This window comes from Pteropus medius, unplaced genomic scaffold (genome assembly GCF_902729225.1).
Source record: "Pteropus medius unplaced genomic scaffold, Ma_sr-lr_union100, whole genome shotgun sequence".
Taxonomy (NCBI): domain Eukaryota; kingdom Metazoa; phylum Chordata; class Mammalia; order Chiroptera; family Pteropodidae; genus Pteropus; species Pteropus medius.
Genome location: NW_024340848.1, coordinates 6,803,106 through 6,828,197, shown reverse-complemented (window position 1 = coordinate 6,828,197; position 25,092 = coordinate 6,803,106). Strand labels below are relative to the sequence as shown.

The following is a 25,092-nucleotide window of genomic DNA, read 5'->3' as shown; positions in this document are numbered from 1 at the left end:
TACCAACGCCCTCCCCTCCCGCCACACACACACACTCAGAAAATAACAAGAGTCAAGGATTGAAACCCTTGTGCACTGGTATTTGGAATGTAAAATGGAATAGCCTCTGTAGAAAACACTCTGGCAGTTCCTCAAAAATTAAACAGAATTACCATTTGATCCAATAATTCTACTTCTTTGAGTACTTGCAAGCAAGTTCTCAAACAGGTGTTTGTATACCTCTGTTCATAGCATTATCATTCACAAAGCACAAAAAGTGGAAGCAACCTAAGTGTCCACTAATGGATGAATGGATAAATAAAATATTATATATACTTACAATGGAGTATTATTCAGCCCTAAAAAGTAAGGAGATCTTGTCACATGTTACAACATGGATGAATCTTGAAGACATTATGCCAAGTTAAATAAACCCGTCACGGAAGGACAAAAAATATGAGTCCACTTGTGTGAAGTATCTAGAGTAGTCAAATTCATAGAAACAGGAAATAGAACGATAAGTGCCAGGATTTGGGTTGAGTGTAGGGGTTTGGAAGTTACCATTTCAGTTTTGTAAGATGAAAAAAGTTTTGTGGATAGATGCTGATAATTGCACAACAATGTGAATGTACTTAATGTCACAGAACTGTACACTTAAAAATAGTTAAGATGGTAAAATATGTTATGTGTATTTTACCAGAATTAAAAAATAATTAAAACAAAAGCTAGGCCGAAGAGTTTGGACAATAACAAAAGACAAACCTTTTTGGTTTCTGACAAAGAAATAGCAGCATAAAACTCTGTGTTTCTAGAAGCTGAGGCCGGCAACAGATGCCGCTGGATTGTAGCAAGAGGGACAAATTTAAATCCTCTTGGAGGAATCCTATTGGGATGAGTCAGAGCCCTCTGTGGGATTGGAGAAAAATAACTAGGAGGAGAATCTTACATTTAGGTAAGTGTAGGGTATAGAACAAAAACCCAGTTCACAGAAACTGAATTTAAGAACAGCTGGCCAAGAATAAGATAATTTTTAAAGAAATGACAAATAGGCATAAATATACTAAAAATGAAATCCCTTAATTTTGTGGAAGAGTGCTTATAAAATATATTTGAGTAGAAGATGTAATTTATCATGTAGGAGATTCAGAATTTATTCACAATTATTTTAATGGGTATGAATTTCATCTGCTCCTGCTACTGAATGTTTTCTGTTACAATAGCCATCTGATCTTTCTTATACATTTATCACCCTGTAATAAAAGGTAGAGACAACAGCAGAATTTCTCCACCTGAAGGTTGTATATTTTTCGGTTCCACGGATACCATTTTAGCACGTACTTTTACAAATGAATTTCTAACTCACAAAAGTAGTTATCTACTTCCTTAGAGGATTTATTCTGTATGAGTATTTATTGTAAGAAATTTTTAAAATGCAATAAGCTGTATTCAAGTAATGGAATTCCATTTCCCACATCCTCACAAAAAATTATGGATATAATAAGTAGTGAGGAAGGAGAAGATAAATTTTATTCTAGCCAGTGTAGTTTTGCTTTATCAACAAAAATGCATGTGAAAGATAAATTGCTTTATTCTTTCCTTTTTGAAAAGTATTCAGTTGATGAAAATCCCAATCGTAGACCTTTTTCTTCTGCTTTAATTTCAGTTGAAGAAACTCCAAGTTGGAACACAACCCTTTCGCTGGTTATGGGAATACTGGTGGCTTTGATAGGCCTTTTGGTGCTGTTGGCTTTTCTTCAGTATCAAAGACTTCGAAAAGGATATGCACCCCTAATGGAGACACATTTAAGCAATAAGAGGTACATGGAAGAAGCCTAAGGAACTCACACCTTACCTTAGAAAAGAGGCTGGCCAAGCTGAGGTTGGGACCCTGACAATGAACAAACTAATCCTCACTCTTCCTCCTTTAGCTGAAGATTTTAGGCAGCTCCTCCTGTTATGATGGTCCCAAACACAGAAAATGCTTAGCATTAGTCTCTGGTTTGCTTTTTTGGGTAACAAACTCAAGCTAAAGTGCTTAAGGCTATATCTGCCATCAAACCAATGTAAAGCTGACAATTTGTGGCCTCATAATAATTATCCATATTGATTAAGCCTCCTCCTGTTTTGAGAGCACAAAAAGAAATTGATAGAGTGGATTCACTGTAATTTGCAGGTCAGTGCAATTTGAGACTTGGACAAGATTATGGTTCAATCTTTCTTAGCCCAAGTGTCTTCATTTGTAATGGAGTGGCAATAAATGGTGGACAGGACTACATGTGTATAAATCAATTATACGTTAAAAGCACCAGGAGGAATTACTTTTTATAGGTGAACTATTATAAACAATTCCATAAAGCAAATAACCACCTCTAGCTTATCTTTCAGGTATATCAGAATTTTCGTACATCATATTCTCATAAGATTTGTTTAAAGCAAGATCTATTGGAGGTAGAAGTAAAGAGTAGTCTTTTATATTTAGCTACTTCTATCTATAGGGCTTAAAACTTTTTATTAATATTATACTTAATAATGTCTTCCTAAGAGAAATAATTTCCTAACATATAAGAGGAATAAAATTTTCTAACATTACAATAAATCAATGATGAATGGCTTTAAACAAACTTAAAGGTAGAACAAACCCATAGAATATAAAAGTTAATATTCACTTACATTGAATATTATGCAAATAAACTCAGAAAATATCACCAAGCATTGTAGAGCTATTCTTCTCGATGATAGGGGAAAATTCAACCTTGAAGAAAATGAATACATAACTCTATATGCTTATCTTCAGTATTAGAAAAATTATATGTATATAAATTATGATTTCAAAAGAAATGTTTTATAAAACTAACATTCAAAGTGAAATTTTATAACATCTTTTCTTTGTGAATTAAATTCTCCTCTAATTCTAAAATTCTTTGACATTAATTTGTGTCTCGCTTAAGATTTAACATTGTTTATTATAATAAACCTATTGAGTAATTTTAAACTCACATTAAAATGAAGTAGAAAACTTATTAAAGAGGCAAATAAAAATTAATGTTGTTTTGCATATTATTGTGCATCTGTTGGGGATTATTGTTTTTTAATTCACGAGCATCAATTTCCATCTTTATATATGTATGAATATAAGTATATATGATAAGAAATATCTAGTTCACTTTTGAAAATAAATATACATAATAGCGACTTCACTTTTAAAAATATGTTTTTAAACTTATGTTTCTACTTTCTTTTGAGTTTCTAAGCAATTGCTACTTCCTGGCTCATTATTATACAGGTAAGAAAATGAGACACCAGCATTTTCCCAGGTGAAGAGTAATTATTGATGTCCCCACAGTCCAAAGATTGATCTTGGGGTGGGAGTAGTAGGGTGACTACTTCAAGTCACTGACCAGGGAGGAGGTGTTCTGCAGCAACTAATTTACCTATCCTTCTGAAAAGCCTTCCAGGTTAGTCACCTTGTTGGAAATCCCAGAAGAAGTAAGTTAGAGCCAATGTGGTAATAGTTATGTCTTGTTTGCTTCCCCATCTAGACTTAAAACTTCTAGAGGTCAAGTTGTACACCTCTCTGTACAGCTCCAGTGCCATGTATCAAAGCACTTCAAGTACTCAGAAAATGTTGGTAGTTAATTGATACAGGCACATAAAAGAACCAATTCACCCTACAGTGGAGATAATTACTCTCCTTAATGCAATGGCAAAACCCAAGGTTGAATGAACCCTTCTATTTCTACAGTGCTTTGCTTATCCTGAATATTCTATGAATATTTTTTAAATGAATAAATTAATCTCAAAGTAGAACTTGAACTGTGAAATAACAATTTACTTTTCAGATTTTGAGTCAGACATATGATAGGTGGAATTTGACTCCATACAACCTAATACAAGGTTACACTTTTCAGACATATTTTCTTCTTGGGCCTATGTTCTCCCCACCATTGGTAGGCCTTAATTCTACCATTTGTAGGGACAAAGATAGGGAGTTAAGGCCTTACAGTGTCATTTTAAGGCTCCCCAGTTTCTGATGTCTTAAAAGCCTTGTTTCAGTGGAAGGAGTTTGTGAGCAAAACCAGTGCCTTTTTACTCCAGTGGGCCCAAGGGTTTCTTTAGAAATTCTCTAAAGATGACATATTACTTTGACTTTAGCTATACTGGCAGTTCAAGCCATAAATAACCCTTGTGAATTTAATTTTGCTTTGGCAGATAGTTTGATGAAATCTTGAAAACAACACAGAAGAAAATTATGAGCAATGGGATAAGTTAAAGTTTTCTAAAAGCAAACTAAACAATGTCTATTTGGTAGAAACCATTAATTCAATTGTGTTATTTGATACAGTGACTCGAGTGAGATTTTTTGGATGTAATAGAACTGAATTTGGTCCTTTTTTCTTCTAGCCATTTTCTGCTCCTTTGGAGGTTTATAAACTTAAGATAACACTATCACAGTGTCTTCCAAATATAATTATTCTCTGTGTTGTAAATAACATCTCATAGAAAGGCTTAAACTTGTCCTTCTTTATTAAAATACCAGAGATTTCCTGCCAGAGTACACACTCTGATTACTCATTCACTGTGCATGTTGCTGAGCGTTTTCGAATATGCAATTAGCACAATGACCTTTCTGATTAACAGCGTAGCTGAATCGGGCTGACGATAAAGCAAAACCTGCCCTCTTGTGTTTTATTAGAACATTGCACAATGTGGTAAAGTTCTTATAGGTACTTTCTTCTTCTACCGTGGTTAATTGCCTAGGTCAGCATAAAAAAACAAATGCTGGAAGATTTGCTCTGAATTCGAAAATCAGAACAGATAAAGCACAATATTTAGAAGGAAATGATCTCCTGTGCAGGCAAGGTAATCACATAATTAAGGCTCTTTGAATTTCCTTTGAAATATATTTTGAAATGTTAAGTGTTCACCAGCAAGCCATAAAATTTTGGGGAAACATTTCAGGCCACTGGGCAGAACACTTTTATGCTTGTCAAAAACATACAGGCTATACTTTAGTTAAATATTATTTGTATGATACTGCATCTGGAGACTGGGGAGTTTTTTTTGTTTGTTTGTTTTTCAATTAAAAACTGTTATCAAGAAGGTGATAAAATTTGGGAAAGATTTTTAAAAAAATACTGCATCAGTGACTTGAAACCAAATATAAATATCTGAATATGGGCGTGGGTGTGAGCAGTGTCAGATAATGTTCTTCACTGTGGAAAAGTCACTTTTTAAGACTGAACTTTTGGCATGATGGTGCCAAAAGCAAATATTTATTTGGGTGCCCACAGTGGCTTATCTTATATTAGGTGATTAAAGAAATACTCAAATAATAAAGAAAACATGCTCTCTAGCTAGTTTTTCTAAAGCTTTTCCTTCTAGAATATGTACCTGGTTAAGATTAAGGGCGGGAAGCAGGACCAGGGTACTTGTATGCCCTGAGAAGTTTTAAGTGAAAAAATTGGGGCTCCAATTTTCCAGCTGGCTCTACCTGCTATGCTCCTTCTCTGGAGGTTCTCTCTGATTCCAGACATTGTGAGAGTAGCTGTTCTTATGGAGAATAGAGAAAAGCCACCCCTAAAATATTCCCCTCAAAACAGAAAACAAATTGGGGAATTGGGGAGTCAGATTTGAAACACTTAGAATGCTGCCAGAAGATGCAGTCTTCCCTGGAGGAGAATCATTGATTTATTCCCTATTGATAAATACGTTATTAAATGGCATGCTTTACTGAAAACTTAATTTCCAAAGCGGCGAATTTATTATTTAAATTTCTACTTGAGGTCTCATCTCCAATATTTTAATTTTCTTCTTTAAAAAGCAAGTTTTTTTCTTGACCATTGCCACTAATCAGTTTTTTCCTTCTTTAAAGAGTATCTGAATTTCAAAGTCTCGCATTTCACACCAAGGAGGCATGCTCAGCTAAAATTCACACGTGTTGATGCTTTAAGTCAGACCTCCTTATGCAAGCAAATGATCAGCCTTGAAAACCGAAATGTAACCTAAATCATTATCTGTGCATTTACCTATTGTGCCTCTTTCTCATCTTCACTTGTGGCAAGTATACAACTTCCAACATTTCAGTTCTGAAACTCTCATTTCGGCTGCACATTTTCTTTTCATTTCAGGCATTTTACAATTCTGAGGCTTGTAACATTTCATAGACTCAAGGTTGTTTTCTTTCTTTCTGTTCATTTCTCTCCTCAGGGTGTCCTCTTATCAAGATGCAGGCTTCTTTGTGTTTTTAACACTTTTATTTGAGATAGTCCCAACTCTTTGATCCTGTGCTAACTCTAAATCGTGCGCTGTCAGCCATCCAGAGAGCCGATCTGGTGCGTCTTGGGCGCGCTGTCTGCCAGCTCTTGATAGCATCATCGGGCCTCTCCAACAATCAAAGGGCTCTTCTAACCTCGTAACATGCAAATTTGTTCCTTTTCTGCTTCAGTCTGTCACTGCCCGCATTTTCCAGCTTAGCTGCACAAAAGCAGGCATGATAAAATCATTCTCAAGTTGACATTGCATGTCATGGATGTAAATTCACTGTTTTTAAACAATAGCTACTCAGAAAATCAAATTACTGTAAACTCACCTCGAAGCTAGATGGCTGCCTTGGATCTAGTTTTCTGATTGCTGGAGAGATGATGCAACTGAGTGTCTTTTATCACAGAGCAATCTTGCTCACCTTTGTTGTAGCTGTCAGAAGGGAAGAACTCTGTGCTCCCAGGAAGATTTTACGGAGACTTCCCGGTATGTACCTAACTATACATAACCACGGGAGAAAACAAAGACGCCACAGCTCAGTTCACATTGCTGTCAGCTTTTCCCTGCTAGGGCTTGTTCCCTTCTTTTATACACTAAAAATGCCACTAGAAAATATTCATTAAAAAGCCACTTATTTCTTTTTCTATTCAAACCACCAATAAGTGATTGACCTTAATTATCTCCCTGTGTGAAATCTCTGGCAGTCTAAGATAAGGGTGCTCGGCTCCCATGAATAACACTGTATTTCCTGAGTCCGGTCACAAGTCAGTGTTCAATACAATCTGAACATAATTCTCTGTTGACGTTTGACAGGTTTCTTTTCATGCCCGTTGGTCCCGGCACTGATTCAGTGGGTAGGGGAGGGCTCTCAAGAGCTGGTTTCAATGGCAAAGGGGCACTGTGGGGATAAAATACTGGTTTCAGCTGGAGTGGAAGTGAAATGTGTTCAGAACATTATTTTAATTTTTATTTTTTAAATTACTTTAATTTTTTGTGGCAAAGTATACAATATAAAATTTGCCATTATTACCATTTTAAGTGTACAATTCAGTGGCATTAACTCATTCACAATGTTGTGCATGTCACTACCAACTATTTTCATAATTTTTTTTATCATCCTAAACAGAAACTCTGTACTCATTAAACTATAATTTCCTATTTTTCCCTCCCGCAGCCCCTGGGAACCTCCAACAAGGCTTTGGGAAGTCTCCCCTGTCTCCATCCTGAGACCCTCAGTTCTGTGATTTGGATGGGAACCTAATTGTCTTACACCAATTACTCTGTTCCGTACTCCTGGCTGCAGTGTTTCAGCCACAAATGTAAAACTGTGAGCCAAAACATTAGAAAGAGATCTTGACTGAGGACTCTGAAAAATAAAGCCAAAAGATATGGTCTAATCCCTGAGTGATATGGTGTGAAGACATGGGGTCTGGAATCATAGCAGCCATTTTGCCTCCTTGAAGAAGAGTTTGAAGCAACCAGAGGTACCCCACCTTTTAAAAAAAAAATTTAGGCCAGTTTGAGTTGGGGTTTATCTTACAATATGAGGAATCCTAACTGATAAACTCATCTTTGGGGAATTTAAAAATAAAGTAAGGAAGCAGAGGAGTGGGTTTATTTATTTGTTTCCTGACACCATAATCCATGCTTTCAACTGAGTAAAAACAAATTTTTCTTTGTTTCTTAAAAACCGCAAGAGAAATATCGGTGCTCAAGGAAGGACTCCTCTGAGTGTGACCACCCTCTTCTTCCTATTTTTATGGTCTTTCCTCTGGTTATTCACAACCCTGGTGTCTTCTTACATCTCAGACTTTCCTCTTTTAAGGGCACCAGTCAGATTGAATTAGGGCTGACATAAACAGCCTCGTGTTAGCTTAATCACCCCTTTAAAGGCCCTATCTCCAAATATCACTATATTTTGAGGTACTGTGGATTGGGATTTCAGCATACAAATTGTCAGAGGACAACCAAATTCACATTTTGGGGAAGTAATCCAACCTATAACATCTTGGAACAGAGAAGTTGCTCAAAAAATGTTAATATTACCTGTCAAATCCCTTTAAAATGCTTGGCGTGTGAAACCAATGCCTCAGGTAAAATCCCAGGGGTCAAGACAAGCAGTTGCAGCTTGAAAACTCAAAAATAGGCTCTGCAGAGTATGCAGAGGTATCTGAAAAACTAAGCAGGGCCCTGCTCTAGGATTGTTGCTCTTTTATTCATGATGGAAGAAGCTGAGATTTCGTGATGCTCAGGTGGGGCAGGAGTGTCATTGAGTCACAGATGGTTTGAGTTGGCATGAAGACTTCTTGCGACTGAGCTAGGAAAAAAGGAAGGGAGGGAAGCAATGACAGAGGGAGGCACTTTAAGGAAACCCAGCCATCCCATTAAGCTCCAAAGGGCACCACTGCCTTTTTTCAGTCGGTGGAGAGAAAACAGGAATGTAAATGGTGTGTGAAATGTTAAATGTGAATGAACTTTAAGCAACTGACATGGTGCTTCTGCTTCATTACCAATTTTATTTTCTCTACTAGGGAGGCCAGAGAAAATGTTCCCAGTTTCTAGTTCTTCCTAAGAGGTTAAGAACTTTAATGGCAGGCTCAGGTTGGATTCACCATAGATTTACCTTGGATCCTGCCCTTTTCTTAGTTCTCATCCCTTGGTTTGGTTTCAAAGTGAGAGAGAAAGAGAAGGGGATTGGATAATTGGGAGAGAAAGGGTTAACTAACCCTCCACGACTCTCAGTCTGGATCTTGAGCTTTTCTTGCCTAACAGAACAGGCAAGAGAAATGAAGACATTCTCTCTGGCTTAGACACATGCCCCCCTACTTGGCTCATGCCTAGATACTCTAAGGTTTCAATTTATAATTTTAACCTCTCAGAGGTCTTTTTTTGTCTTTGCATATTTTATTTGTTATTCACATATTTGACTGTGGTAGGACATATTCTTCCAAAAATTATGCACTGATACCCTTAGATTGCATTACAAATTGCACATTGGATTTGCATATATCATCAAACCAATGACAATTGTGAGCTACACTGCACAGGATGCCACCTGCCAGGCAACTGCTCAGTTTCAACAAAATTGTTCGTGTTTTTTTTTTTTCTCCACAATATTTATATACTTATTGGTGTATTTAATCTCATGTTTACTTCTTAATATTTTAGATAGGTGGCTGAAAAATGAAACAAAAAAAGAAAGATTAATACTAGTGATAAGTTTTACAAATTAAATATATTTGGGACAAAGATGGAAATCAAGTGGGGGTAGATTTAACCTCAATGGAATGTAAACTAGTTAACTGTGAGTTTAATTGCCCAGGGAAAGAATAGAAAGAATAATAAAAATTCTGAAAAAATATCATAGATTATCTGGGAATGATGAGGTATAATTAAAATGTTTAGACTATTTTTTCACTTTCTGGGAATATATATTTGTTGTCGGGCTTCAAACATCAATGTCTGTGATATTTACTAGCATTAGAATTAGAATTGGCTGCTGTCAGGTAGATGGTATTTGGCCAAGGCTAATTTTACTCTGCAGCCTCAGTCTCAATCATTCTTTTCCATTAGGTTATGAAACTTATCAAAATCATGTCTATTTGTTTAAACTGTTAAACCTAAGTAAAATGAACTACATTTCCCCCACTAGTATACAGCAGCCACTTAGTAATATTGATTAAATAATTGAATAAGTAAATAGAAGTTTTAACTCCTTGAACTAGTGACCTTTAGAAAATTAGAGATGCAAATTGGCATTCAGGAGGAAGTTCAGAACTGGAATTACTGGCTTAGGAACTCATCTGCAGGAAGTTATCATCAAATCATTAAAGGTGATGAGATCTGCAATATGACCTTGGAGGTCAGGAAGATGGAAAGGATTAAACAAAATGAGCATGGGGACAGCCACCATTGTGGGTCCAGAGACAGGAGATTAGGGACATCTAATCCCAAATCTTAACATCTGCTGGCAGAGTGATCTTGGGTAATTAATCTGATTCTCCCAGCTCCTTTTTGTCCAAAATGATAGGTTTGGAATTAAATGATCTTCAAGACTCCACTAAGGTAAAGAGGAGCAACTGCATAACAGAAAGAACACTAAACGAAGAAGCAGAAAGCTGGGTCTAAACTCTTTTTCTTACTTTTCCTAGTTCTAGTTCTTGGACATATTACATACATTCTCTGAACTTTGAATTTCTTTTATAAAGCAATGATAGTGCCTCCTTCACAGTTCAGTTGCAAGGCGTGAGTTAGATAATATGTGAAGACACTAAAAACAGTGTTGGCGCACTGAAGGTGCTTAGTAATCATTCACTGAATCTCAGCTAATGAATCCGAAGTTTGTGCTTTGTAATTATAGAAAGGACAAGAGGGCCATTTCATTTCCATGGGACTTCTGCCTTACTTATCTTTAAAAACTTTGGCTGACAAAGATAAATAAAATGTACAATGAGATAATTTAAAATAGCAAAAGAACAAAAATGAAGCAAAAAAAGCAGAGGAATTGATAATATCTTGCTTCTAACATAATTTAATTACAGAGTGGGACACCGAATCTAGCTCTGAGTTTCTTAGCAGCTAATTAAAACCTAGGAATACTTCGGCTTTTATGATTAGTAGTAGAGCCTCTAAAAAACCATACATACTCAATTGTAGAGCGCTGAATAGAGCATGAAAATGAGCCCATGGCCTTTCTGAGCATGGGACCTGTGTGACTGTATAGTCACATACCCACAAAGCTGTACCCCACATTTTTATTTTATATTGTGCCCGGTAAATCATGTAGCTGTGTCTCTTGGGGGTACTGACTGAGTTAGGAGAGAAATTCACTCCATTCTACACAGGCATATAGGGCACTAGTAGGGTTCACAGGCAGGCAAAAATCTAGAGGCTTCCAAATAGTCCTTATAATAGTTCATTTCAATCTTTCTAATTCCTTAGAGCTGTTAATAAGAGAGGTAGTATAAGCAATTTATAGCCAAGAAATTGATCTTTTAGCCCTCAGGGCTATGAGCAGGGCCAAAGCTGGTCGAAACACAGAGGAAAGGCTTCTCTGGACTCAAGTAGCCCCATCCGTTGACATTGGGACCCCACAAATGGAGGAGAAAGTTGAGAAACATGGTCTTAGAGAGGTCCAGTTGTGGCTGAAATCAAAAGACTTTAAAAAAAATCTATAATCTGAGATGCTAAAGCATAGATTATAAAAAACACCTTTTTAAAAGTAGATGTGATTTGATCTCAAGAATGTCGCAAATGTTATCAGTTTGGGTTAGAGCCAGCTGAGTAAGGAAGAGGATAAAGTCAGCAATTTTGATGATACAGTTGATTCTTGTTATTCACAGCAGTTATGTTCTATAAAGTTTCAGCAAACACTGAATTAGCAAGTACTGCATCATTGTCTCCGGGGGAAATACAGGGCTAGGTTTCTGCAAGCCTCTGGCCGCAATATTTTCATCAACCAATCAATATATACCTGTTTTATGTGTGTTTCTGCTTAAAGACATCTGTTTAATATGTATTGTTGATTCATTAACTCACAACATGCCTGAATGAAACTCACCTATCACATGTATTTTCTCTGTAAGGCACCTTGCAGACTCCTTGAGTTTAGGAATGCTACACAGTGCTTCACGTGTAAAATGGCCCCCTATGCTTGAGGACCATTTTAAACAGCAAAATCACCACCAAAAAGCACAAATATGTGAAAAACGTGGCATTAAATAGACTGCAAAATGCACACACATTTACAGTAGGAGGGCTTAAATGAGAGAGCAGGGCATAATCTTGTTCAAACTCAGTTGGGATTTGTACATCAAGTGACTCATTTTTTACTGCTCTGTGCATATGTATGTCTGTGAACAACTGTAGAAGTGCCTGAGTATTGATTTGGGGTTATAAATAAAATTTAATCAGTAGGCAAATTTGCAAACATGAAATCTGCAAATCATGAGAATTGACTGAGGGGAAACTACGAAAACACATTATGTACTTAGTTCTTAAATACTAGTTAAGTGTTTAATGTAGACTTTCAAACCAACAGCTTTTCCTCACTCGTGGGATAAAATGTCAAATGAAAGTGAAAAGATAAGCAATAGGAAGTGTGTGTGTGGCACAATGTACTTAAGCCATTCAGTTCTCAGGAAGATAAAAATCACAATTATAATGGCAGAGCAGATAAAAGATTTTGTTGTTGTTGCTATTGTAGCTATTTTAACAAGTCATTTCATAAAGTTAAGTTAACTAAGGCATGAGTAAAGTTGTCACAGAGGTGAGAAGGGTATACAACAGTGTAAAAGAATGTGCCAGAGTGAATTGCTGTTGTTGATCTCAGAGTTGAATAAACACAGTAGGAAGACCTCCTGGGTCAGTGGCTTCAAAAGACAGCAAGTTTGAGTTGCAATGCTTCTCTGTCAAACTCTAGATGTTATGGTGATAAAATAACTTTCTAGGCCCAAGATAAAGCTGCTCCTGCCTGGGTGCCACGTCAGCGAACCGAAGCTTGGGTAACCTTTGTGCCCCTGTAAGTGTTCGGCTTGAGTAGAAATGCAGGATATCCCATCAGTCAATCCTCAAATGCCAAGCTGTCTCTGAGTCTTCTCATCCCCAACAAGGTTGACTGTGTGGCCCCTGTCAATTCGATATTTTCTATTTTTCTCTTCCTTGTTCTTTTTTTCTTTACCCTATAAAAGCTTCCTGCCTTCTGTCCTCTTTTGCAGGTCTCCAAAAGGAGACTTTCCACCTCCCGAAGTGTTAACTAAAATTCATCTGTCTCATTAAAATGATCTTTAATCATTTTTAACACTAGTAAGGAGTTTGTAGGGATTCTGAGTTCTAGGTTGAAAATAGTCACCAGGAAGTAGGCTTAAGGGTTTAGGTGCTCACCTTTTTAGTGATTTTAAAGAGGGGTTTGTAAACTGGTTTTGGAAAACGAGATTTGTACTCTCAGGTCTGTTTTCTTTACTAGCTGTGTGCTAAGTGAATATCTCAGAATTACAGCAGTAAGTCCTTTAGTTGAAGCCGGCTCGTGCTCCTTAGATATAGCTGCTCCCTCCCCAGTTGCTTTGTATCTCACGGTTCTTACAATTGTATTTTCTACTTGATTAAGGAGGCAATCCTGCAGGCTCCTCCCAGAGAACATGGGGATCAATAATAAAGCAGCCAAAGCAAGAGCCCCTTGCCCTACACAATTCCCTGCATCCTTCCTCCTTTCACTTCTCCAGGCAAAAGGAGAAATTTGCTAGGCTTTTTGTTTGTTTGTTTGTTTTGCTTTTCTCACAGCCTTGATCTTCCCTTGCATTAGCCTTTTCTAGTTTTGGATCTTCCTATTTTGATATAAGAATAAGACTTCTTAAGAACAGCAATAAGGCACATTCAGTGGAAAATTAGATGCCTAAGGATTTTGGGTACTTAACTCTTTTGCTTTTTTTATGCTTTATAATGGTGATTAACTCAGCACAGACCACCCTATTGCTTAATTAAGAAACATCTCAGAATTTTCTCTCTATTAGTTTTAGGCAGATTAGAAGGAAAAAATATTTTAACAGATGCTAAAGAGTCTTTCCAATGGTTTGAAGATTAGGAGACTGCCTTTTTATAGAGCTCCCAAAGTGTTCCCTGGCTGCTTCTGCCAGAATTGAAGAGAATTTAGTGGCTGAGTATTTAATGAAAGCCAAGATGCTCTGACAAAGAACTCTTGGGCAACTATTACTATGGATCCAAAGAGTTATTGCAAATTAAGTTTTATCCTTGTCCTTTATGATCTATACGAGGCAGTAGGTGTAACACCATGACTGAAATGGTCTTGTCTTACACCGTTAATAAAAGCACACAGTCATTAATATATGCGTACCAGCAGGAAATATGAAGTGGTGCTCTCCAGAAGAAAAGTTGGATATTGTCTTGGCAACTTTGCAGGCAAAAGGCAGGGTAAATATAATCTGAGTTTGGGGACAGGGTAATTACTGTCGCCATCTGGTAACACATTCTTTATCTGAACTCAAACCTCTTATGTGTTTTAAGCACTTATGGGGCATCTTGCTAAGAAACTTAATATAAGATTACTTTTTAATGTTACCTCGAAACCTTTTTGAGATTGCCTTTGTCTAATATCCCAATATCACATCTGGCATGATTGCCATCGCTGTAAAGCAAAATCTTTTAATAGTGTTTATTAAGTACTTTCCGAAGATGCACAATCACCAACGTGAGTTGGTGTTAATAGAGAGTCATTAGTCAGCTCAGTCTTCGATATTTGTGGAAAAGGTAGGCTCAGCAAGAAACACATAATGAATGTAAAGCAAATACAAAACACAACATCCCTTCAGCCACTCTGTTCCCTGATGGATGGGAACACTGTATATTCACAATCTAGCTGCTCTACAATTTCTGAGCACTGTTTCTACAATATTTGGCATGAAATATCATGAGCCAAACAAGCATAAGGGACACAGCAGCTAAAATGAGCCTTATGGGGAGAAATGGTATTTACTTTAATGACCATGGCTTAGGAAATTGCTGTATTTCACACTGGGTTAATAAAGGCTTAGGGCAAAGTAGCCAGTGAACAGGGCAGTTGCACTGCCCAAGAGCATGGAGCAAATGTCAAGCACCTTTTTCTAGCTGTCACTGAAAACTCTCCTCTCTCCTCTGCTCCTTCCCCATCCCCACAGCCCAGAGCAGGGCTGGGTTAGAAAGAATTGTGATTAGCATAATTCAGAAGCTGCGAAGGTATTTTCTGACAGCACTCTAGATAATGGAATGCTGTACACAGAGTAATAAATAGGAGAGTATGATTTTAAAGCTGTAATGTAGTCAAGAGATTAGATGATCTCATAAACACCACAAGCCACTGTGGTTTGTCTTGATGTCATCCAGACCTGGAACCAGAACTTTGCTAGTCAATATTTTGCCTTGTTTGTTTCTTTGGAGTAGAGGGAGTTGGGGTGGGGGAGACCCCTAGGTCTCCATCTGATCAATTATTCTAACCCATATATATTTATGAGCATATACATATAGCTTTATGCATATCCTCCCAGAGCTATGCATTCTACTTATATCTCAGGGTATGTACAGGAAACACAATTTTTAAAATCTTGGCAGAGTAAAAGAGTATATGGAAATGGGATGATCTTTGACTATTTTTCATGCACTTAGCCTGCAGTGGAGCAAACACTAGATTATTATTCCAAAGGGTAGACTTTTTCCTTCCTTTATGCTAATGAACAGCAGGGAGAACTTTGCTTCCCTTCGGTCAGAGCTGTGTTTCAAGCTCTGGTAACGTCAGTATTTTTCTTTTCTTTTTTTTCCCCCCAGCTTTATTGAGATATAATTGACATATAACATTGTGTAAGTTTAATGTGTAGAACATGTTGATTTGATACACTTACATATTACAAAATGATTATCACCATAGCTTTAGCTAACATCTCCACGAAGCCATATAACTACCCTTCTTTTCTTATGGTGAGAACATTAAAAATTTACTCTCAGCAACTTTCAAGTACATAGTACAGTATTATTAACTATAATTGCCATGCTGCACATCAGATCCCCAGGATGTATTCATCTTATAACTGGAAGTTTGTACCCTTTGACCAGAATCTCCTTAATTGCCCCAACCCCTAGCCCCTGGTAACTACCATTTACTCTCTGTTTTCATGAGTTCAACTTTTTTAGATTCCACATATTTCTTTCTTTCTCATGGCTGAATAATATTCCATTATATGTATGTATATATGTATATGTGTGTATGTGTGTATATATATATATGTCTTCTTTATCTATTTCTCTGTTGATGGAGACAGGTTGTTTCCATATCTTGGCTATTAGGAATAATGATTCAACATTTTTTTATATTTGCTAATTTCTAGCTATATGGGACCTTGGGCAAGTCAATTTATCTCTGTCTCAGTTTCCTCATCTATCTACTTAGGACAATAATAGTACCTACTATTTTTTAAAGGATATTTTATTTTTAGAATAATATGAATTAATATAGGGGAAAGGTTTCTAGGCATTGTAATTATTGGTGTTGCTTTTGTTATTCTTTTTTATTAAGTGTTATTATATTCTCCTTGAGGAGAAGGAAAATTGATCAAATTGATCTTTCTAAACATATATCATCGTATAAATATATTAGTTAAATTTAGATCACTGGCTAGATTTTGCAAGTCCTGTATAATATTTTAATTCTAGTAGAAACCTTCATCTCTATTCTGTAGACAATGCAAATCCACACATTCATGCCCAACATCTTTAAAGAGTATCTTTAGGAGTAGGTACTCCTGCAAAAAGGAGCCTTAAGTACCCTTAAAGGGCTGAGTGACTTATAAGAGTAAGTTTCTTTCTGCCAGTGACCTTCAATCTAAGAAGTATCTGTTTATATGTTGGGTATCGAAGAGGTTGAGAATGAGCCTCCCAAAAATGTGCCACTTTGGCATGTGGACTATTTTGAGCTGAAGGCAATCAAGACTCAGCAGACTCAAGAAGAACTTTTACCTCTCCCTTAACTACCTAAAAGAATTTAGATAGGGGGCCTGGCTCAGAGAGAGAACTATTACCAGAGATAACTTTTTATCTGAATGACCTATCTGTATGACAGGGCAAACATTTAATTGCCAAACATCTGCTCTTCTTATCGTGCTGTGAATTACCCTCCTCCCCTTTGAAGCTCCAGGCTCCTATCCCATTCCTCAGCTCAAGATGGCATTCAACCCTAAATTGCCCAATTTATCCTAGAAACTCATTGTCTTTGTGGGGCTCCTGTACATACATAATTAAATTTGTTTTTCTCCTGTTAATCTACCTTATGTTAATTTAATTATTAGACCAGCCAAAAGTATCTAGCAGAGTAAAGAAAAAAATTTTCCTCCCCTACAGTATCAGTAGGTGGCACTTTTATATCACACTTTATTCTCTTTGGAAAACATCCTCCCAGATGTTAACTGGAACAGCACACAGTTTTATAAATCAATGTAGGAATCAATTAGAAAGTGTTACAAGTGGTTTGTTAGAAATAATAACTAAATAAATAAAATTTGTGAATGGCTATCTATATGTTGGAGTGAATTCATCATTAGCTCTCTGATAACTTTGTACCCGTTGTTTCCTTGCATTCTGGTATATGCTCATTTGAGTGGGGAAAAAAAAGAGATGAAGTTACATTTAATGCATAGGAAATGACTGATACCACTTGATGTGAACATTATGTATCTTGCATGGTAGGGCAGGAGAAAAGTTGAAAACTCTGATATAGATGGCCAACTTAGTGACAGTGGTCAAGAAATTGATCCTACATGTGACTCAGAAACAAAACAAAACAAAATGTTTGTAGTTGTTATGGGACTGCTAAGATTGGCAAATGAAGAAAACATGCCTCAAATCACATCTTCTGGCAGCAGCAGATGGAACCAAAATACAACTTCTGAGGCAGCACCAATTGTCAGTTATTTTGTTCACTGACCACAGGAGGGGTCAGTCACCTGGGATCAAATTCCAAGTGTGGTCCGTTTTGAGGTGAAAGCAGGCTGGTACTTGATTTGGATATTTGTGAGTTGAGATTACATAATATACTGACAATGTTTGAGTTGTTTTTGAATTACTGATTCTGATTCCAAATGTTTTTCAATACAAGTAGGCAGGGTGGCTTTAAATAGGAAGTTTAGTGATGGATAATAATACCCAGTATTTTGTCAGCTGGGTGGATATTCTGAAAAATTATAAGGTATTATATACATTTGAGCGTAAATTGATCATCTGAACAGCCATTATTCATAGCTGGAGTGACCATATAATTTATCATTCAAAGCAGAGACATTAGAGAGTGAATGGGGTGCTATTAATAATTATGCTGGGGCAACAGACATAACAGGGATTGTGGGACAGTTTGGGACATATGGACTTCTCATTTACACTTCGTAAGGAAAGAAGAGTATTTATTCATTCAATGTATCATAATTCCACTGTGATTTCTTTTCTTTTTCTTTTTTTTAAAAAACCCCCAAATAGTTCTAATTCCATGGCACCCATTTGCCTCATTTTTTACTCCTGTGGTGCTTGGTAGAAGCTCTGTCACAACACTTATCACAGCAATTATGTAGTCAGCTGTTTCTGTCCACACTTACACTAGACCCTGGACTTCTTGGAAACAGGGTCCTTCTTTCATTGCTGCCTGCCTTCCTTCTTCCCTCCTTCTTTCTTTCTTTTGTGGTAAAAAACAAAACATAAAATTTACCATATTAACTATTTCATGTGTACAGTACAGTAGTGTTAACTATGTGTACATTATTGGGCAGTAAGATCTCTAAATTTTTTTTTTTAATTTTAGTTTCAAGTATACTGTACATTGGTTAGACATCTATATAGTTAGTAAAATGATTCCCCCAATTTTTCCCTGCCTCCCTTGACCCTCCACCTAGCCAATGTATTAATGCTAATTGCATTCCCTATGCCAAGCTCCCCATCCCTGTGACCATCTATCAGCTACTAATTTGTATTTCTTTAACCCTTCACCTCATTCTCCCAGCCCCCCAAACCCTTCTCCCCTCTGTCCATCATCAAATTGTCCACTATATTTGGAAGCCTGTTTTTGATTAGTTTGTTCTTTTTATTCCTTAAATTACACATATAAGTGAAATCATATAATGTTTATCTTTCCCTGTCTGACTTAAATACCTTCTAGGTCCATCAAAGCAATATCTTTTTCCATTCCCTTCCTTTTCATATGTACGGGTCTTGTTTTCTTATCCTTTCAACCACTCTATATTTTGGCTGGAGCACTTAATTCTTTTCCATTTAAGTTACTTATTGATAGGAATGTAGTTGTTACCATTTTTTACTCCTGTTTTTTATATATGTTTTTCCTTTTTAAAAAGGTCCCTCCAACATTTCCTGTAATTCTAGCTTGGTGGTGATAAATTTCTTTAGTTTGTTTTTGTCTGGGAAGCTCTTTATCTGTCCTTTAACTCTAAATGATAGCTTTGCTGAATAAGTTATTCTTGGTTGTATATCCTGGGTCTTTACCCTGTTGAATACTTTTTGCCCAGCCCTTCTGTCCTGCATAGTTTCTTTTGAGAAATCAACTGCCATTCGTATGTGTGTTCCTTTGTAGGTAATTATTTGCTTTTCTCTTGCTGCGTTTAATCTTCTTTCTTTGTATTTAAACTTTGGCATTTTAATTATGCTGTGTCTTGGTGTGGGCCTCTTTGGATCCCTGAGTTTTGGAATTTTCTGAGCTTCCTGGGGTTTTATGTCCATTTCCTTCACCAGGTTAGGGAAGTTTTTCATCATTATTTCTTCAAACAGCTGTTCAACATCTTGATTTTCTTCAGTTACACTGATCAGACGAATATTTGGAGCTTAATAGTGTCCTATATCCTCTTTAAATTATTTTTATAGTCTTGGCATCTTTTTTCTTGCCATTCTGAATAAGAGTCCTGATTGGCTTTCCTGTCCTCTAGGTAGGGCATTTGATCCTCTTCTTTATTCACTTTGTTTATTCCATTTAATATACTTCTCATCTCAGATAATGTGTTCTTCATTTTAGAATGGTTCCCTTATATAATTCCACTTCCATTTTTATGTTCTTTTAATCTCTTCGTTGAAGTTCTAACTGAATTTATCTACACTTCCCAAAAGTTCATTGAGCATCTTTATAACTAGTGTTTTGAACTCTGCATCTGTTAGATTACTTGACTCCATTATATCTGGATCTCTGTTCTGTTCTCTCATATGATTTATGCTTCTTTGTCTTCCCATTTTGGCTGCCTTTCCGTGTCTGTTTCTATGTACTAAGCAAAGCTCCTAAGTCTCCCGGTCTTATTAGTGTGGATTTGTGAAATAGATGTCCAGTGGCACAGTCCTGAGAGGGATTAGCTGCAGGCCAAACTTAGCCCAAGCCTGTATCCCTCTGGGGCCACCTGTTAAGTTTCAGCAAGCAATGCACAGATGCTGTGCTTATAGTTGCCTCAAAAGGCCACACCAAAAACTTAGGCCAACTGCCTCCACCAGTGTGAGTCTCAGCAAGGAGCACATGACTCGCTGAGGATACATCTGGGTGTGGATTGGGTGGGGCCACAAATTGGGGAATGTGGAGTTTCAGGGAATCTTCTGTGCGGAGCGACCTCTGTTATCCAGTTTGATGACATCATGGCTATGGTGGCTGTGTCTGGTGCACTGGGGTTGGGGGGAGGGCTCAACAGGGAACAATGGATACTGCCGGCACTTCTGTACAGAGTGAGTCTCGCATTGACCCTCACTCCGACAATGTCTCCCTGTGAGTCCCTGGTGCCCCCTGTGCACAGCCGAATTGGCACTGGTGCTCAGAGCAAGCAGGTCCGTCACTGCAAAAATGACGAATTGGGTGGGGCCCCTTTAAGAGACGTCTGCTGCTGCCACAGCCTCCGTCTTCCTCAGCCACTCGGCACTGGGCAGCCCCGTGTCTTCACCCCATCCTATCTTCTGCTGTTGTAGGGTGCTTTCTTGAATTTCTCCATAGTTGTATGGCTTGTTCCTCTAGATCTCAGGTGATTTTTCCTTGCTGCTGCTCCTTGTTTCCATCACAACTTTGATTTGGTTGCCAGAAGGATGAACAGAGCCTCCATCATCTACGCCATTTTTTTTCTCTCTGATTGAAACTATAAACCTGTTGGAGGCTCTGCAGTTCCCCCTAAAACTTTCATATCTTGTAAAATTGAAACTCTCTACCCATTGAACAACCCCCCGTTTCCCCTTCCTCGCAACCCCAGACAACTGCCATGCTGTTTTATGTTTCTAGGAGCCCGACAACTTTAGATACCTTATATAACTGGAATCATGCAGTATTTGTCTTTTCATGACTGGTTTACTTCACTTAGCATAATACCCTCACGATTAGGCCATGTATGGCATGTGTTAGAATTTCCTTCTTCTTAAAGGCTGAATAATTTTCCATTGTATGCATATACCATATTTTCTTTATCTATTCATCTGTTGATGGACATTTAGGTTGTTTCAACCTCTTGACTATTGTGAATAATGCTGCAATGAATATGAGAGTGCTAATATCCTTTCAAGTTTCTATTTTCAATTCTTTTGGGTATATGCCCACAAGAGTGGGATTGCTGGATCATATAAAACTCCATGTTTTGGTTTTTGAGGAACCTCTATACTGTTTTCCACAGGGGCTGCACCATTTTACATTCTCACCCACAGTCCACAAGGATTCCAATTTCTCTGCATTATTACCAACACTTGTTATTTTCTGTTTGTTTGTTTTTATTTTTGTTTTGACAGTGGCCATCTCATTGTGATTTTGATTTGCATTTCCCTAATGATTAGTGATGTTGAATAGCTTTTCCCATGCTTATTCGTATCCTCTAAAGTTTGTTTATAAGTTTTTCATTGAGTACTATTATTTTATGTTGTAGGGAGTCTTCCCTTTGAGAGGAGGCTTTCACAGTGAAGGTTCAGAAATGCTCAACTAAGTGTAGGAAATATCACGTGTTTCAAATGGCATTGAATTTCTATTCTTTTCTCTTTTTTCATTTAACTCCTCCATGCCATCCTATGACACCCACCCTGACCATGGGTAACAAGGAAGGCAAAGATCATAGGATCGCTCCAGAGGAAGAAAGATTTTGGACATGGAGGAAGTCGTTTTTATTCTTTCCCAGAAAAACCCATTTTGCTTGCATATTTCTCATGGCTCATCTTCTCTGTCTAATAATGTACTACTCAATGTAAAGTTTCCCCTTTCCCATTAAAAAAAAAAACCCAAACCCTTAAGCTTAAAAATAAACATATGCACAGAACCTGGATTTATCTTTGGCTGTATAAAATAGTGTTGATATGCTAATTCATATGCAATGGTTCAAACAATAAAACCCAATAAAATCATTATTGTGTCACTAATAAGCTTTTAATAAAGCTGGGTGAAATTTCTTTGGCTTAATATAATTTGGAGACATTTACGTTTTCACATACAGTAACTAACTCAGTGTATGCTAATTTGCAATATGTGATTCAGGACAAGAGATGAATCAGAAGACTATCAGGATATCAATCTATTAGATTTGGCTTGGAAAAATTTGTTACTGGGTTCCTCTGGCTGAGCTATTGAGCTGGTTCTATAAATTAGTAAGGAGTTTATAGGAGCCAGAGTGATTTACATTAAAGTCCTTAAGATTTGGGTGGGCTTGGGGTAAGGGAGAGAAGAAGAAGGGAGAGGATAAACAGTGAAAAGACCTTGGCTTCATCAGGTAGTTTCTCTGATCTATAAAATAGGAACAGTAATTTCTGACTGCTGCATGGAGATATGAAGATAATGAAAGAAAATAAATAAATTTAAAAACTCCCTTTATATTTACATAAAATTTACATTACATTTATATAAAATGCTTTATGTTTACATAAAGCATTTTAGATCAAGAAAGAAAGAAAATTTTGTAGACAAATCTTTCTCTAACTTGATATATACCTACCTTTCTGAAAAGCCTAAAGATAACCTTTTTAAGAGGGATAAAACCTGTAATCAATAACCTTGATTCTCTTGGGTAAATAGGGAAATGGCCCATGCCTTTTAATCAGGCGAGAGGAGGAATATAACAATAAAAGGAGTTTTAACTCCATGAAGAAGAAAGGCACATGGTCACATTCTGGTCTTAATTTTCACCTAGAAAACCATCACCAGGGTTTCAATTTGGCTGCGTCTACAAGTTCATTGACTTTGCAAGATGTTGTAACAGTTAATTTTGTCAACGAAGCAGCCAAACTGGTTGTCTGTTTGAAATGACTAATTGCTGTATTATTTTGATTTATATTTTGGGTCCACTTGACCACCTGAATAGACTATAGACAAGGCTAATGTATGGGAAGAGCCACTGAGAGAGTTGGGCTAACCACCATGGATGATTTGCTTTCTGTGAATATGATATTTTAACTAAATAGGCAAACAAGGGGAAAGCAGATTTGATATACATGTTCCCATCCTAGGCATCAAACTTTGGTTTACAGTGGATTTAAGTTCAAAACTATGCAAGATCACAGAATCAGTAGTTTATTTACTTGGGATTTTAATTAAAAAAAAAAAAATTAAAACAGAAAACAACTAAATGGCACTACAGCTTGGAAAAAAATTTTAATACGTACCCTTTGTGCAAGTAAACATCTATAGCTTCCTGTGTGTGTGCTTGTTGCCAATTCTTAAACACCCTTGGATAATTCAATTACATTTGTGGTTAAAAAAATATCATTATACACTGCCACTTTTCTGCTTAGTTGTTGTGTTCTCAGTTCATACCACACAGCCTTGCCTGTGTGACTGGGTAAGTTAATTAATCTCACTGTGCTTCATTTTATTCAGGATAAAATGGGCATTATTATTCCTACATCATAGAAATCCTATAAAAATGAAGTATATAAAGATATTAACATAGTTTCTTCCTAAAATGTGCTTTAAAATGCCAGTAAGGGCTACTGCTGTGGAGGGATGGGCTCTTTCAGAATTTTGGCTTCACCAGGTGGTAAAACCATGGCTTTGGCCATTAATCATAGCATGTCTGCTGCTTGGTATCTTTTCAACCAGCTCCCACTGACAGCTCACTTACTAGTTTCCAGCCACACTGCAGTACAGGAAGTTCCTTCCTGAGCTGAGATCTTTGTGTTTGCTTTTTCTCTGTCTGAAAATCTGTCCCCACATCTGCACATGGCTGTCTCTCTCCTGTTATTAGGTCACAGCTTGGCTATCACTGGAGAGGCTCTGCAGGGTCACTAATGTAAAGGAGAGTCTCCTCCTTAGTCACTATCCCATTTCCTGTTTCAGTTCCTTCATGCCACCTCCCACTTTCTGAAATCAGCTTGTTTATTACTTACTTTGTGTTGTCTCCTTCCCCTACTAGGATGTAAGATGCAGGAGGGGAAAAATCTTGTGGCTTGCTCTGGCACCTAGAAGTGTGTTTGGCACATAATCAATTGCTCATTATATATCTTAAAGGAATGGACGATTACTATTATTTTTTCTTTGATTTAAAAATCCACAGACTCTTTTTCTTATTGAAGAGCATGCCAGCTTTATTCGAGGTAAGTATTCTTCTGTTGGCCTTGAATCCAGTCTTCTTTCTGTTTCTTTCCAAGCTTGAGCTCTCATAGGGTAAAATATCCATTTTCTTGCTCTGCTTTATGTTTTAAGGTGCATGGGAGTATGAGATCCTTAAGCAGGTTACGAAGGCAGGCTTCTAATTCCTCACGGCTTTGTTATATGCCCCATTTGTTTGGCCACATGCTTGTATCAGCAAATAAATGTGTGTAGAATGGAAATGTATGTATACTAAATGGATTGAGAATGTCTGTTTAAATAGTCAAATTCGTGGCTACATCTTTTTAGCTCTCAAGAAATAACACTCCATGTCTAATCCCTACTATTTTACAAGTTTGTATTTTAAAAATCAAGGTCATCTTTCATATTTGTGTGTATGTTTTGGCTATATCTCAGCCAATTTATCTAAAAAACAAATTAAAATAAATATTGTTATCTGATAAAAGTGTCTGTGGTTTTATTATTTTTTTCTCCAAAAAACTATTTTGATGCCTTTCCTTTCCATGAAATTGTTTTCATTTTTTTTCCAAATAGAACTTGTTGTTATATTGTTTTGTGTTTTTTTTTAACATTTTATATATTTATTTATTTAAAAAAATATTTTATTTATTTTTTCCCTTCCCCCTCCCCTCTGGTTGTTATTCTGGTTTTGCAGATGAAATTTTTCTAAAGTTCCTTAATTTTTTTGTAGAAATCACTTTCTCAATAGAAACCAACATAATAATAATGTGAGCTAAATTATAATGTTGCTTACAGTTAAATGTTGTATTCTTGATAACTTT

At 36.9% G+C, this 25,092-nt stretch overlaps 1 protein-coding gene across 2 annotated transcripts in view; it reads left to right on the top strand.

Moving 5' to 3' along the window:
* DCT (dopachrome tautomerase) overlaps positions 1-1,850 on the top strand; it is a 31,721-nt gene extending 29,871 nt beyond the window's left edge. The window contains exon 8 of one of the 2 annotated variants that reach the window (XM_039837440.1): positions 1,643-1,850. In XM_039837440.1, coding sequence (XP_039693374.1) covers positions 1,643-1,815 — 173 coding nt within the window. In that variant the 3' untranslated portion in view covers positions 1,816-1,850. Of the gene's footprint in view, positions 1-1,636 lie in introns of both variants that reach the window. The other variant, XM_039837433.1, reaches the window with a different exon arrangement.
* Positions 1,851-25,092: the final 23,242 nt, after the last annotated feature.